At 53.4% G+C, this 16,351-nt stretch overlaps 1 protein-coding gene across 7 annotated transcripts; it reads left to right on the plus strand.

Moving 5' to 3' along the window:
- The first annotated feature begins 1,461 nt into the window (after positions 1-1,461).
- Positions 1,462-13,731, plus strand: IRF5 (interferon regulatory factor 5). 7 transcript variants are annotated; one of them, XM_063641615.1, is made up of 10 exons: positions 1,462-1,608; positions 2,053-2,156; positions 6,457-6,662; positions 10,229-10,418; positions 10,884-10,948; positions 11,413-11,446; positions 11,620-11,895; positions 12,088-12,480; positions 12,570-12,688; positions 12,930-13,731. In XM_063641615.1, the coding sequence occupies exons 1-10, from the start codon at positions 1,508-1,510 to the stop codon at positions 13,173-13,175; spliced, it is 1,734 nt and encodes a 577-aa protein (XP_063497685.1). In that variant the 5' UTR covers positions 1,462-1,507; the 3' UTR covers positions 13,176-13,731. The 7 variants fall into 7 exon arrangements, with proteins under 7 accessions (XP_063497685.1, XP_055139925.1, XP_063497687.1 ...); XM_055283950.2 differs by lacking the exon at positions 2,053-2,156 and having other exon boundaries at positions 1,496-1,608; XM_055283945.2 differs by lacking the exons at positions 1,462-1,608; positions 2,053-2,156 and adding an exon at positions 2,201-2,371.
- The last annotated feature ends 2,620 nt before the right edge of the window (positions 13,732-16,351 follow it).

Here is a 16,351-nt window from a genome sequence, read left to right on the forward strand (position 1 = left end):
TCTCACGGTCCCTCAGAATGGGTGAGGAGCATTTGATAATAAAAGAAGGCTCTTCTTAGCTATTGCTCCAGATACATTTTCTGGACCAGCATAGAATATTTTTCTATTAAGCATTACTGACCTCCAGTGAAAAATGTTCCCATTTTGTGGGGAGCCACTTTCAATGAAATAGCAATTTCATTTTATTATTATTATGTTGAGATAAGATCTCACTTCTACGCCCAGGATGGAGTGCGGTGGTGTGCCTCCTGGGTTCAAGCAATTCTCCCACCTCAGCCTCCCAAGAAGGTGGGACTATAGGTATGTGTCACCAAGCCAGGCTAATTTTTGTATTTTTTGTAGAGACGAGGTTTTGCCCTATTGCCCAGGCTGGTCTCGAACTCTTGGACTCAAGTGATCTGCCTGCCTTAGCCTCTCAAAGTGTTGGGATTACGAATGTGAGCCACCGTGCCTGGCCTAGCAATTTCATTTTTAAAGAAAGAAATATAAAACGATCTACCCATTCACATTTTCCCCATCCATACTTTAAATTTTAAAAATATGAAATAATGAAATACTCAGCAGATACGAATAATAAAATACTTATATATAATGATATTTTGACTTCATATTAGGGCTACAAAGGTCAGGAAAGAGGGAGAGATATAGAAGAGGAAAAAAAACATAACACATGAGTGTCTTTTTTTAACTTGTTAAAGGTAAATTTCAACCCAGGAGAAGGGAGGGGAGGGAAGGTCAAAGTTCTGATTCATCAACAAATACTACTTTATTTGTTAAAAATACAAGGCTCTGCTTGGCGCAGTGGCTCCCGTCTGTAATCCCAGCACTTTGGGAGGCCAAGGCAGGTGGATCGCCTGAGGTCAGGAGTTCGAGACTAGCCTGGCCAACATGGTGAAACCCCGTCTCCACTTGGGAGGCTGAGGCAAGAGAATCGCTTGAACCGGGCAGGCAGTGGTTGCAGTGAGCTGAGATCGCACTGCTGCACTCCAGCCCGGGTGACAGAGCAAGACTCCATATCAAAAAAGAAAAGAAAAGAAAATGAACAATGAAAAGATAGGAGGGAGGTTCCTGAGTAAGCTGATTCGAGTGGAAATCAGACATCAAAACTGAAACCCACTGAATTTTCCAAAAAGCCAGATACTCATAGAACTGAAGCTTGAGACACTTACATCAGTACACCTGCTGCCTGTTGAACAATTCCTCTTCCTTGTCCCTCCTGTTTTCCTTCCCTGCTATATATGCCCCTAACTTTAGTCAAGGGGAGGGATGGATTGGAGGTTTGTCTCCCGTCTCAACAGCTCACTGGCTGATGTCACCAGAATAAAGCCTTCTTCCCTGGCAATACTCACTGTCTCAGTGATAGGCTTTCTGTGTGGTGAGCAGCCAGACCTAGACCAAACCCCTGGCAATCCATAACAAAATCGTAAGCAAAATCAACCAGGAAGCTATTTGCACCCTGGAACCTCACCTGGGAGGGGAAGTCAAGACAGACTTTCCAGAGAGGGTGATGCTGAAAATTTCAGAAACAGAAATTTTGAAGAGCAAGAGTTACCAAGCAAAGAACATTCCAGGAGAAGGAACAGGAGGTGTGAAGGTGGAGGCCCTGGGGTGAGGTTCTTTATGGATTCGAAAACGGTTCAGAACCACAGGTGGACGGTCAGGGTAGTAGTGAGAGGAGGTGGGACAGGCGACCACGCCGCTGCCCCTGGGATGACTGGAAGGCGACTTAGGAGGGGAGCTGGGGCGAGACAGGTACAGGGGTTGAGGATGAGAAAGGCACAGAGTGTCTAGAGGATTCCCGCCTGCAAGCACATCTGGAAGGGGTGTCTGGATCCTGGGGGCAGCGACTGTGCTCTAGGGCGACAGCCACCCTCCCCAGGGGTGCAGGCACGCGAGAGGAGGGCCTGGGGCTGTGGGTCGGCCACACTGCGCCCTCGTTTGTGTGTAGCCCCGGAGGACCAGAGTGGGGAAACACCCCACCCTCTCCCAGGGCCCAATCGAGCACTGCAGCGGGAGGTACGGGGCTGTCAAATGACAGTTTTGCGGTTCCAGATTGCCAAAAGAGCCAGTGGCCAGTCTAGGGCACCGCGCTGTCTGGCATCTCCCTGGAGGCCCTGGGCCTCGCCCGAGGCTCAGCCCGGATCTGCAGTTGTCAGGTCAGTGCGGGGCCCGTAGTGGATTCGCGGGGCGGGGCGGGGCACTGCCCGCGCCCGGAGCTCGGCAGCAGCTGCCCAGGGGCGGGGGCGGCAAGACGCGGAAGTGCCCGGCAGGTTGGCGGACCGGCGGGAGGCGCAGCCTGGGCAGAGCTCAGCTTGGTCCCGCCGCCCGGCCGGTGCCCCTGGGCGCAGCCACGCAGGCGCACCGCAGACAGGTGGGTCCCGGCCGCCGCGCTCTCCTCTCTAAGTCCCTCCCCGCGCGCCCCGAGGGTGGCGGGAGCGGTACTGGCTACTGCCCCCAAGCCTAGGCCTAGACTGGGGCCCGCGACCCCCAGGCACCTGCGGGCGGCGGGATGAAGACTGGAGTAGGGCGGGGTCCGCGTCCAGCTGCTCCTGGAGACCGAGCTCGGGTGGGTGCCTACAGCAGGGTGCGCCCCGCCGGCCTGGAACTTCCAAGGCGCCTCCCACGCCCCAATCAGTTTGGGGTGCTGGCGCCCGGGGAGCCCCGTGACCCAGGCGGCGGAGTAGGCACCGCTGCGGGGGGGCGCCCGGCTCTACTGCTCTTCCTCCCCCTCGCCATCGCCCAGAATGGGGGCTCCCGGGCGCCCCGCTGGAGGCTGGCTTGGGCCACAGAGGAGCGAGGCCCGATCCTTACTTTCGATGCACTCGCCCTCACTCTTGCCGGGCCACCCTCACCCTTTCGGAAAAGAGGTTGAGGTTAAAGCGTTCATCCTCCGGGATCTTCAGGCCAATGGCAGGAACTGTGCAAGAGTTTGGGGGAAGATGGTGTCAGGTAGAGGCTCCGTCCCTGGGCTCGCGGCCGGGAATGGTAGACTCTGGTCCCCCGAGCAGCGGAAAAGGATGGGGCGCAATAGTTCCTGGGCTGGTTTCCTTAGGTCCTGTCCCAGAACTTAAGACGGCAACAATGAAGAGGCTAAACATGGAGGAAAAGTGAGGCTAGCGTGGGGAGATGGTTGTCTCCGGACCCCGGGAGGTGCGGGAGCGGGTACCTGGGGGCAGAGGCCGGAGTGGGGGACTTTCCCAGCCTCGCGGCCACGCTGAACACAGCAGGGCGAGGACCGGGGTGCTGCTCCTCCAGCAGCAGGAGGAGAGGTCCACAGGCCGACCCTGGAGGTGGGGGTGGCTCCGCGGGCTGGCCCAGGGGGTGTGCCCCAGCGGAGCACACGGGAGGGGTGGGGGCGGAGGGGAGGGGGGAGCAGGGGCGGAGGACTGGGCTGGGCCTGGGCTCCTCGAGGGCCCAGAATGGGGATAAGTGACCAGAACCAGAGAGGGCTCGGCTGTATCGATGTAGGAAACTGTAGCCCCTCAGGAGGCCCTCTGGCAAGACCTCCCCTTCCTGCCCCCACCCCCAGTAGTTATGGGGCCTGGGGTGCTGGGGCTGAGGGGTTCCAAGAGTCTAGGGAAGCACTGGGAAATCACCCCTTTTTATCTAAAGGCCCTACTTTGGGGTTTTTCCCCTGTACCCTGGTCTTCCCCTACCTTGACCCTGGGAGGAAGCCGAAAGAAGCTTCTTTCTGGGCACCTTTTGCCCCAGAGCCTCAGCCTGTCTGGACCAGGTGGGCAGCAGGGCCTAGGGTGTGGGCAGCTCACCCAGAGGGGTGGGATTTGGGGTCATGGCCTGTACAGGGAACCCCTTGTCCTCTCCCTGAGCTGGGTGTGGGTTTGCAAGGAGACATGTGACCCAGACCAACCCTGGGAGGGAGCAGCAGGGCGCCTGCTGTCTGGCCACTCTTACTAGGACTGCTGTGGCACTTCCTCCCCTAGTGGCTCCCTGGTGCCCATGAATTGCAGCTCCTGGGTGGTGGTGGGGGCATCGTCTCCTGGGACTCCAGCAGGGCCTTGGGGTGAGCTGTGGGCTTGCCCCACCTTGGCAGGTCCTCTAGGGCTGCCCACTGGATGCTTCGCTGCCTCACACACTTGTAGGGGCTTCCTCAGGCTGTTGGATTTCCCCACTTTCGGGGCTCAGGTCCGTTGGCTTAGGTCTAGGGCTCCATCCATTTCACCCAGAGCCTCCGGAGCCTGGCAGGCAGACCTGTTCTGACGCCGAACTTCCAAAGTCATGGGCCTTGATCGGGGTGGTCTGAATCAGACCTAGCCCTTTTCTGGGCAGGAGGGAGCTTCTGGGAGGATGGATGCTGTTCAGGTTAGAGCTCGTGTGGACCTAGCTGCAGGCAAAAGCCTTGAGGCTGAGTCCCTTCTGTGGCGTGGTGGACAGACTGTGGCTCATCACAGCCGGGCTTGTCACGGGAGCTCCTTCTCCACACCCCTCCCTAAGCTGCCTGTATGGACGCGGCCCTCTGACACTGAGGTCGGAGTTGTCATTTCAAAACCTTGCTCTGTATTAAACAGCTGTGTTGGGTAGGGCCAGACTGCTGGACTGACAGCAGGGGGCAGGCAGCCAGACCCTCTAATCTCCCCAAAGGCACCAGCGCCTGCACGGCCTCAGCCCAGGGTGCCATCAGGGAAGCTCTCCCCGATTCTGTGCAGACAGAGCTTCCTCTGTCCATCCTCGCTTGGCCAGAATTGTGTGCTGCTGGTGACTGGCACCCCTCTATTCTAGGGCCAAGGCTTCTCAGGGGTCTACAGATACAAATATGGGTGGGTGCACGCCCATGTTATAAGCCACACTAAATACACAAAGACTGCCTGCAAGTTTGGGGTGCGGGGAACAGCTCTGGGTGGGAGGTTGGAAATTTGGTCTGGGGGAGCCACTCGGCTCCCTCCCTCAGCCCACAGTGAGTCTGGTTTCTGAGTTGTCCCGGTCTAGCCACTTTCGTTTCCCCTGGGACTGGGTGGAGGCTGGGGCAGAAAGCGGAACTGAGCCCCGGTGTTCTGAGGCCAGGGCAGGGCTGGAACGTTCTGAACATCTCCCTGTCCCAGCCCCTGGGCCAGGCAAGGGCCGGCCTTACCTCTCCTGGGTTGGTGGCAGCAGAGCTGGGCTCTGAGGGAGGCCTGCAATATGAGACAATAGCAGCTCAGAGGTGGCACTAGGCAGGTATAACCCCAAAAGATACTGGGCAGGGAATTTCAGGGGAAGCTGAGGCTCCATGCTGCAAGGCCCAAGCAGGCCCAGACACAGGGAGTTCAGCTCGAACCTTTGCTCCTTACTTGCTGAGAGACACATTCACTTCTGATGGGCTGTGCTGTATAATGACCCAGTCCTTTCTGTCTTCCACCTAGGGGTCTCAAGTGAAGGGCCAAGGGCATGGGTAAGGGGAGGAGAGAGGGACGGAAGGGGGCTCAGGACTGTGGAGAGTTTCCGGTTCTGGGCTGGAGACGGAGTTGGGCAGGTGGAGGGGAGGAGGCAGGGTCCCTCTGGCCTAACCAGGGAGGCAGTGAAGCTGTGGCCTGGGAGGCGGGGCTCGTGCCCCTGGGTAGGTAGCGGTTAGAGCTGTGGCTTCTGTTTCCTGCAGCCTTCCTAACAGGCTCCGGCAGGCGTTAGGGCCTTCCTAAGTGCTACCCGAATGTGTGTCCAGTGGGAGGAGAAGGGGTAGGACCAAGAACCTAGATGTATGGCCCTAGAGAGGTAACATCTGTTTGGTGGCTGCTGTCATTGGAGGTAGGTTGATGGGATTTCTCTAAAGAAGTTGCAGTTGGGGAACTTCCTCCCTGAGGGAAACTGAGGAAGAAAGGTAGCTCTGAGAGCCGGGTGTGGAAACCCACCATCTATTCACATGTTCTGCTTTCCTCCGAGGGCAGGTGTCCTTGGGAGCTCCAGATGAGATTCTTGTTGAGAGCATCTCCGGAGGGAACTCTCAGGGGACGGAGGATGAGAAAACTTGGGCAGGGAAAAATCGAACCAGGGATGTAGACTGAGCGGGGGGCTGGCTTCAGGCTGATCCCACAGAGCGCTCGCTGCCCCAGGTAGCCAGCATGAGACAAGACAGCCAGGCTTTTGGTGTCAGGCAGTCACTGGCTGTGAGCTGCCCCGCAAGAGCGAGGGGTGGGCCTAACCTGTGGTGTGAGTAGTGGAAGGCAGTTCTCTGGCCAATGGGCTGCTCGCTGCTGTTAGCAGTTGGAGAATGGATGCCTCCGCCCAGTAAAGGGCACCTGGGGCTGCGCCCTCAGCATTCACTAACTCGTAACTCTCCTTTCCTTCCTCCAAACACAAAATTCCATGACACTAGACAAGAAAGCTGATGCTTGGAAAAGAGAATTGGCCTTAAATACCTAGATGGACTGGAGAGACCATCTCCTGTGGTCCATAGCTTGACTTCTGAGCACCTGTCCCCATCCACCTGCAGACCTGCTGAGGCTCCCCTCTGGCTTTCTCCTGCAGACCCCTCTGCCATGAACCAGTCCATACCAGTGGCTCCCACCCCACCCCGCCGCGTGCGGCTGAAGCCCTGGCTGGTGGCCCAGGTGAACAGCTGCCAGTACCCAGGGCTTCAATGGGTCAACGGGGAAAAGAAATTATTCTGCATCCCCTGGAGGCATGCCACGAGGCATGGTCCCAGCCAGGACGGAGATAACACCATCTTCAAGGTAAGCCCCGGCGAGGAGGTTGGCTGGACCTCCAGGGCACCCTGTCCCCAGAAGAGGAGTGCACATAACACACACAGGCAGCTCCTCAAGGCTGGCCACCTGCCCAGCTACCCTGCTGCTGCTGATGTCAGGCCCGGACTAAGGGGATGCAGACGTAGCCACAGGGCACATCTTTTTCCTTTTTTTTTTGTTTTTAAGACAGAGTCTCACTCTGTAGCCCAGGCCGGAGTGCAGTGGCACAATCTCAGCTCACTGCAACCTCTGCCTCCTGGGTTCAAGCGATTCTTCTGCCTCAGCCTCCTGAGTAGCTGGGATTACAGGCATGAGCCATCATGCCCGGCCTTGGGCACATCTTTTCTAATCTGCACCCTAGAGCAATGTGGGGACTGAGGGTCCCCAGAAGGCCTTCCCATAACTCGTCCTACTCACCCTTTGCTCGTCTCACTCGTATTACTCATGAGGACTTGTTCAGTGCACACATATGCTAAAGGAAGCCAACAATCATCCATTATCTTTCTAAAAATTTCATTTTAAAATTAATATATATTTATGGGGTACATAGTGATGATTTGATAAGTACAGTGATCAGATCAGGTACTTAGCATATCCATAATCTCAAACATTTGTCATTTCTTTGTGTTGGGAACAAACTATTTTTAATATAAGATTCAGATACATCATCAATCTTTTAATTTTTTAATTTTCTATTTTTTTTTTTTTTTAGAGACAGGGCCTCACACTGTTGACCAGGTTCCAATTTTTTTTTTTTTTTTTTTTTTGAGACAGGGTCTCACTCTGTCACCCAGGCTGGAGTGCAGTGGTGCGATCTCAGCTCACTGCAGCCTCGACCTCCCAGGCTCAGGTGAGTCTCCCATCTCAGCCTCCTGAGTAGCTGGGATTACAGGTGCCTGCCACCACACCTGGCTAATTTTTTGTACTTTTAGTAGAGACTTTGCCATGTTGCCCAGGCTGGTCTCAAACTCCTGGACTCAAGCAATCTGCCCACCGCAGCCTCCCAGAATGCTGGGATTACAGGTGTGACCCACCTTGCCCGGCCCAATCTTTTTCTTTTAATTGACATATTACAACTGTACATATATACTTTTTTTTTTTTTTTAAGAGATGAGGTGTTGCTCTGTTGCCTAGTGTTGCATCACTGGTGAGCAGTGGTGCAGTCATAGCCCACTGCAACCTCCAACTCAGCTCAAGTGATCCTCCAGTCTCAGCTTCCTGAGTAGCTGTGACTACAGGTACATGCCACCATGCCCAGCTAATTTTTTTTTTTTATTTTTTTGAGACGGAGTCTTGCTTTGTCACCCTGGCTGGAGTGCAATGGCACAATCTCAGCTCACTGCAACCTCTGCCACCTGGGTTCAAGCAATTCTCCTGCCTCAGCCTCCCGAGTAGCTAGGATTACAGGCGCCTGCCACCATGCCTGGCTAATTTTTTTTTTTTTCAGTATTTTTGGTAAAGACAGGGTTTCACCATCTTGGCCAGGCTGGTCTTGAACTCCTGACCTCATGATCCACCTGCCTCAGCCTCCCAAAGTGCTGGGATTACAGGCATGAGCCACCATGCCCAGCCTAATTTTTTGATTTTGATATTTGTAAAGATGAGGTCTCGCTTTGTTCCCCAGGCTGGTCTCAAGCTCATGGGCTCGAGTGATCCTCCCACCTCAGCCTCCTGAGTAGCTGGTATCACGGGCTCAAGCCACTGTGCTCTCTCCAGTAATCTTAATGCTAGGACGTACCTAGCATAATAGTTTTTGCTTACATTTTAGTTTTTTTGCACATGTGTGTATATGGAATGCAAAATTGGAATGAAGTGATATATCTTGATTTATAACCTGGATTTTTTTCACCCAATATCAGGATCAGCTTTCCTTTCCAACGTACGTCCACATCACTTTTCGTGACTGTAGAATTTCCACTGGAATGGTTTAGCACAATTTGGTCACTGAGTCTTGATTTTTGGATACTTGAGGTTGCTTTTAAAACCTGAACTTAAAAACCACATTGTCATGTAGCCTGTCTTAATGCTTCCCTTTTTTTCATCCTCAATTATTTTGGGGGTTGATTTCCTAGAATTGAAAATTGCTGGGTTCAAAGGCAATGCTTATTTTTTAAAACTTTGGATACATATTTTCTTAGTTTTTGGGCTTGATCCTGACCTTTCCAAAATTCTTTTGCTAATCCATTTCTTATTTTTGTATAGGTAATACAGTCACAAAATTCAACATTAAAAGGCATAGAATGGTTTAGAGCAAAAAGGCTCCCTCCTTCCCTGGTTCATCACCACCCACTCCCCTCCCTAGCCTTTCCCTAGAGGCAGCCGTGTTGTCATTTTCTTGTTCAGCCTTCCTGAGAGATTTTTATGCACATATAAGCAAATATGCACTATTCTTTCCTCTACTTTTCATAAGAAATGCTAGATATCTGCATATTTGTCTAGACTTAATACTTCTTGACGATTGCTACATGTCAGCTTATAAATAGTTTCCTGCTTTTTCTTTTTTTGTGCTGCCCAGTATTTTTCATTCAATGGGTTGGCCGTAATTTCACCAGCCCCTCATTGATGGATGTTGCATTGGCTGTTTTGGGTCATCTTCTACACACAGTACTGCTGCAAATAACTTTGTATGTGCAATATTTTGTGTGAATGCTTCTATGATATTTAGGATGAATTCCTAGAAATCAAATAGCTGGGTTAAAAGGTAGAAAGAAACGTTGGTAACCCTCACCTCACCTAATTGCCATTCAAAATAATACCAACAGCTCCAGTGTCTCAAGCCTGTCCTACGTGCAGGTTTAGCTCTGAGTGCTTTACGGACATCAACTCCCTTCATCTTTTTTGCGATAGGGTATCACTCTGTCGTCGTCCAGGCTGGAGTGCAGAGCATAATCACGGCTCACTGCAGCCTCGAACTCCCCCACTCAAGCAATCCTCCCACCGCAGCCTCCTGAGTAGCTGGGACCACAGGCACCCACCACTATGCCCAGCTAATTTTTTGTAGACAGGAGTCTCGTTATGTTGCCTAGGCTGGTCTCCAACTCCTGGGCTCAAGCAGTCCTCCCACCTTGGCCTCCCAAAATGTTGGGATTACAGGTGTGAGCCACTGTGCCCAGCCAACATCAACCCCTTGAGTCTTCGCTGCTACTCCATGAGGTGGGCAACTGTGAGGAGATCAAGACAAAGGGAGGCAGTGACGTGGCCTGGCACACAGCTGGCGGGGGGCACTTCCAGATTCAAACCCAGCCTGGCTCCAGGGTGCTCACCCTTATCCCCCACGCTGTCCTCCTTAGAGATCACACTGATTCACCCTCCCAGGAGCAGGGACTATGGATGCATCTTATAGCCCCTAGATTTCATGTAGCTTGCTGGCAGCCTGAGGGCTGGGGCAGGACTGTGGCAGACTCCCACGCTGCAAACCAGGTCTGGGGCTCAGCGAGGCTCAGCCCGTAGCTGAAGTTCTCCCCACACAGTAGGGTCTCCTATAGGACAGGAGGCAGACTGGGGCTGTGGTGGGGACGAGGTTCTCTGTGGTCGGCTATCTCTTCCTGCCCCAGGCCTGGGCCAAGGAGACAGGGAAATACACCGAAGGCGTGGATGAAGCTGATCCGGCCAAGTGGAAGGCCAACCTGCGCTGCGCCCTTAACAAGAGCCGAGACTTCCGCCTCATCTACGACGGGCCCCGGGACATGCCACCTCAACCCTACAAGATTTACGAGGTCTGCTCCAATGGCCCCGCTCCCACAGGTATCAGGCCTAGCCCTCTGTGGGCCACCTGGGAGGCTGTGCAATGTCCTGGCCCCCAGCCATGAGCTCCCGGGTGCAGGCAGGCCAAGGGCCCCTCTAGCAGGCAGTGGTCTAGGACATGATGCGGGGGCTCCCGCTAGGTCATGACACCCAGGGCTTCCAGGAGTGACTGGGATGGGTCACTGGCAAATCAGGAATGGCTTGGTGTGCAGTCAGGGACCTGGGTGCTTCTTACTTATCATTGCCCTCGTGTTGGCTTCTGGCTGCAGCCTAGGTCTCATGGCCCATGGAGTTGGGGAGGTCTTTCCCAATCCTGGTGGCCGTGCCCTCCACCTCGCCCTGTGTTGGGGCAGCTTTGGGGAGGGCAGAAGCTGCACAGGAGCTACAGGCAGCCTCTTGGGGGACCTTGCTCCTCCTCTGACGTTGACTCCTTTACTGCCCTGCTTTTCTCTCCCTGCTGTGCAGACTCCCAGCCCCCTGAGGATTACTCTTTTGGTGCAGGAGAGGAGGAGGAGGAGGAAGAGGAAGAGGTGAGTGTGGGGCGGGGAGGCAGGTGGAGCCCTGGACGAGCTCTCTGCTGTCCCCATCGGCCTTAGGTTTCCACAGCCCCGCTCCCCTGGAGCCCCATGGCCCTCTCAATGGTTCTTCTCCTTGTTTCTTCTCCTGGGATTCTGAATGATAGGAGCACAGTCCCCACCTGCTCCTTCCCCAGGGCGTTGTCATTACCCTGCATGTGTGACCCACGCAGCAGTTGGGGCTTGGTAGGTCTGATTCCCCGCAGAAAGCAAATGAGGAAAGTGAGGCAAAGGGCTTTTCTGACCTGCCTGGGATGGATGAGCTGGGACCGGAGGCAGTGTCTTGCCTGAGCTAAACTGAGGCTAGGGGAGTTGCCTCATGGTTCTTGCCTGTTATTTCCCCAGCCCCAGGTCAGTGGAATAACCTGTCCTCCTTTCTCTCCCATCTCTTCCCTCCCTTGCCGGTGGCGTCCCTTCAGCTGCAGAGGATGTTGCCAAGCCTGAGCCTCACAGGTGCGGCTGGGAGGTGGTGGTTGGGGGTCTAGTATACAGAGAAGCTACAGGTACCATAGGTACCTAGGAAGGGGCTGATGGGAGGCTGGGGTGGCCCAGGGCTGGGAGTAGGTGGGCCAGGGAGGCAGTTTGTGGAGGTGGCACTGACAGCTGTCCACACGCACTCTCTGTAGATGCAGTGCAGTCCGGCCCCCACATGGCACCCTATTCTTTACTCAAAGAGGATGTCAAGTGGCCGCCCACTCTGCAGCCGCCCACTCTGCAGCCGCCCGTGGTGCTGGGTCCCCCTGCTCCGGACCCCAGCCCCCTGGCTCCTCCCCCTGGCAACCCTGCTGGCTTCAGGGAGCTTCTCCCTGAGGTCCTGGAGCCTGGGCCCCTGGCTGCCAGCTTGCCCCCTGCAGGCGAACAGCTCCTGCCAGACCTGTTGATCAGCCCCCACATGCTGCCTCGTAAGGACCCATGGCTGGGCACGGGGAAGCAGTGCTGGGGAATTGGGGTAGGATTGGCAAGGAGGGTGGAGGGTGCTGGACTCCCTTGGGTGGGGAAAATGGGAGAGCGGATTGGGCTGGGCCTGGCCACTGGGCTGCAGAATAGGAGGCGTGGGGCTCAAGGACGGGATGGGCCTGCCTTCTACCCCACAGTGACCGACCTGGAGATCAAGTTTCAGTACCGGGGGCGGCCACCCCGGGCCCTCACCATCAGCAACCCCCATGGCTGCCGGCTCTTCTACAGCCAGCTAGAGGCCACCCAGGAGCAGGTGGAACTCTTCGGCCCCATAAGCCTGGAACAAGTGCGCTTCCCCAGCCCTGAGGACATCCCCAGCGACAAGCAGCGCTTCTACACGAACCAGCTGCTGGATGTCCTGGACCGCGGGCTCATCCTCCAGCTACAAGGCCAGGACCTTTATGCCATCCGCCTGTGTCAGTGCAAGGTGTTCTGGAGCGGGCCTTGTGCCTCAGCCCATGACTCATGCCCCAACCCCATCCAGCGGGAGGTCAAGACCAAGCTTTTCAGCCTGGAGCATTTTCTCAATGGTGAGGGCCCAAAGCTGTGATCCTCCTGGCCGCCTCTTGCCCAGGGGCGTGGTTCCAGCCTCTGACTAGGCACCTTGATTTTGATGCAGAGCTCATCCTGTTCCAGAAGGGCCAGACCAACACCCCACCACCCTTCGAGATCTTCTTCTGCTTCGGGGAAGAATGGCCTGACCGCAAACCCCGAGAGAAGAAGCTCATTACTGTACAGGTACATCTCCCCTGCCCCAAAGTCGGCCTTGGCTTGAACACTGGGGAATCCTGGGGCTAGGCCCTTGCCCCAGGCTGGAGGCTCAGAGCTCCCTGAGCAGTGTGAACTTGGCCGCCAGAGACCATCAAGGCTCAGGGCCGGAGAATGCAGTCTATTACTCACCCTCGATGGCTGCCCTCATGCACAGCTGGATCTGGCAGCCCTGCCGTGGGTCTCCCTGTCTCATCTCTTTGCCTCCCAGGTAGTGCCTGTAGCAGCTCGACTGCTGCTGGAGATGTTTTCAGGGGAGCTGTCTTGGTCAGCTGATAGTATCCGGCTACAGATCTCAAACCCAGACCTCAAAGACCGCATGGTAGAGCAATTCAAGGAGCTCCATCACATCTGGCAGTCTCAGCAGCGGTTGCAGCCTGTGGCCCAGGCCCCTCCTGGGGCAGGCCTTGGTGTTGGCCAGGGGCCCTGGCCTATGCACCCAGCTGGCATGCAATAACAAGGCTGCAGATGGTGCCTGGCCCTGGCTTCCTGGGTGGCGGTGCGGACTGATGTGGAGATGTGACAGCCCCGGTGAGCACCTGGCTGGCTGCAGAGTCCTACCTCTGGGTTTCCTGGAAGTGGATTTGGGCCAAAGGCCCGAGCCCCTGCCTTCCCAGGCCTTTCTCTCCTGGGCTGTCTCTGGTCTTGTCAGCCTGGCTCTCGAGAAATTCAGCCATGAGCAGGGAAGGAACTCCCCCAACTCTGGGGCCTAGCTGTATAGGAGGAATTGCCTAAGCGTGGCCCACTCTTGTGATTGCCCCATTTCCTCTGGCAAAAAAAGCCAGAGTGTTGTGGGCCAAGTCCCCGCACAGGGCCTCTGCAGGGCATGGCCCTGATTTCCCTGGTTTGAGCCTCACTTCCTCATCTCCCTGTCCTCTGAGATAATATGAGTGAGCACTTAGGCATCATATCAGATGCTCAAGGCTGGCAGGTACCCCCCTTCTTGAGAGTCCAAGAACCTGGAGTAGAAATAATTTTTATGTATTTTTGGATTAATAAATGTTAAAAACAGACTCAGCTGTTTCTTTCCTTTTTCTACTACCAGTTGCTCCCAATGCTGCTCCACCAGGCCCTGTTTCGGATGCCAGCTGGCCCACTCCCCAGGCACTTGCCCCCAGCTTGCGACCATTGGCACTGGGAGGACCTGGCTTCTGGGCTGATGAGTCAGTTGGGCCTTCATAAACACTCACCTGGCTGGCTTTGCTTTCCAGGAGGAAGCTGGCTGAAGCAAGGGTGTGGAATTTTAAATGTGTGCACAGTCTGGAAAACTGTCAGAATCAGTTTTCCCATAAGAAATGGTGAAAAAGGGCAGGCTAGTATTGCAGCTGCATTTGGGACCATTCAAATCTGTCACTCTCTTGTGTATATTCCTGTGCTATTAAATATATCAGGGCAATGCATGCAAATCATCCTGATATATTTAATATATTTATTATATTGTCCCCCGAGGTGGGGACAGTGAATTCTCACTCTTAGTCCCCCCAGAGCTGGTTGTTAAAGAGCCCAGCACCTACCCCCTCTCACTTCCTCTGTGTCATCTCTGCCCACTCCAGCCCACTTTCTGCCTTCAGCCATTGAGTGGAAGCTGCCCCAGGCCCTTACCAGGTGCATACGGCCAATCTTGATGCCCAGCCATCACAACTGTGAGCCAAATAAACCTTTTTCTGTATAAATTACCCAGCCTCAGGGCTTCGTTTACAGAAACACAAAATCGATTAAACCCCCATAAATGTTCAAGGATACCTTGCCCCACAGCCTCGTCCACAGAATATATTGTCACTGTTTGGATTTTTGCCAACCTGACAGGTGAGATAGTATCTCAGTGCTACGTCTCATTATCAGCAAGGCTGAGTAGCTTTTCACATGGTTAAGTGGCCTGTACAGATTTTTTTAAATAAACAATTTTAGAATGGTTTTAGATTTATGGAAAATTCCTAATAGAGTTCCTATGGACCCACAGTTTCTCCGGTTGTTAACATCTTACATTACTATGGCACACTTGTGACAATAATGAAACCATGTGGACAATTACTATGAACTCAACTTCATTTGGATTTCATGAGTTTTTCGGATAGCCTTTTTCTGTTCCAGGATACTATCCAAGATATCACATTACATTCACTTGTCACGTCTCCTTAGACTCCTCTGGTCTATGACAGTTTCTTAGACTTTTGTTTTTGGTCTTGATGGTTTTGAGGAATACTGGCCATTTTTTAAAGCATGTCCCCCAGTTTGGGCTTATCTGATGTATTTCTCATTTGTTTTTAGAGATAGGGTCTTTGCTCTGTTGCCCAGGCTGGAGTGTCATGGTGCAACCTTGAACTCCTGGACTCAGATGATCCTCCCACATAGCTGGAACTACAGGTGCACACCACCACCACCACACCTGGCTTTTTAAAATTTTATTTATTTATTTATTTATTTATTTATTTATTTATTTATTTATTTATTTATTTATTTAAGAGACCTGGCCTCGATATATTGCCCAGGCTGGTCTCAAACTCCTGGCCTCAAGTGATCTTCCCACCGTGGCCTCCCAAACAGCTGAGATTACAGGTGTGAACCACTGTGCCCCGCCTGTTTCTCATGGTTTTTGTATGGAAGACCACAGAGGTGAAGCATCATTCCCACTACATCGTATCTATCAGGGGTGCATACTATTAACCTGATTTATCACCGTTTCTGACTGAGGTAGTGATAGCTTCCTCTATCATAAAGTTACTCTTCATCCTCCCTGATGTTCTATATGTACACAGGTACAGTGGTTTTAGAATTGTTCACCTGCATCCTCTTAAGCATCACCAACTAGAGTACAGTGATTATGTAGTGCTCCTTTTTCTTTAGTTTTCAATCATTAATAAAGGTGTGCACCTTTTGCCTTCACAGGCCTGTGCAGTTCTATTCCCTCTTGAAATTGTCAATGTTTTGAGATTAGGAGATGGGAGATGTCACATACCTGGTTTCCAGCTTCTTCCAAAAAACTGGCAAATATGAAAACACTGTTACATTCCTCAAAGGCAATAATCAGCTGGAACTCTGGATGGGGAATGTTCTCCTAGTTCAATATGGTCCTCTCCTGGCCTGCTTCCTTTCACTGCTCTCTACGTCCATAAGGGCATTTGAGTTTGCAACCCTTGATGAAAGGTGGAGCAGGGAGACTGAGTGTAGATGAACTGGGAAGGCTTGGAAGGGCCAGGTGCCCCTCGCAACCACGAGTGGGCTGACTTCCTCAGTACTGCTAGCAGTTAAGTAACTGCCAACAATCTTTCCTGAGTTTCTATTTATTGGTTTCTTAAAAATAAAATGAAAACAATAAAAAACCTGGCTGTCACTTATAGATCTCTCTGTTGTAGTAGCCAGTTGTGGATGAACATTATCAAGAAGTGACAGATGTAACAAACTCCAGAGGTAAAGGCAGACCAGTGTGTGGTACAATTCACTGCTCCCAAGCCAGGCTAGGGCTCCCCTTGGTAGTAGCTTTTGGCTGCTCTGGTGGCCTGTGCTGGAGCTTAAGTTGGAACCCACAGGATCTTGATGCCCACAGCCCTGGGGATGAATGCATCCCTTTAGCCCCAGCAGTTTCTCTCCCTTCTTTCAAGCTCCTTGTCCCCACCAAGTTCATCCTTATAACCA

This window comes from Symphalangus syndactylus, chromosome 6, assembly GCF_028878055.3.
Source record: "Symphalangus syndactylus isolate Jambi chromosome 6, NHGRI_mSymSyn1-v2.1_pri, whole genome shotgun sequence".
NCBI classification, from domain to species: domain Eukaryota; kingdom Metazoa; phylum Chordata; class Mammalia; order Primates; family Hylobatidae; genus Symphalangus; species Symphalangus syndactylus.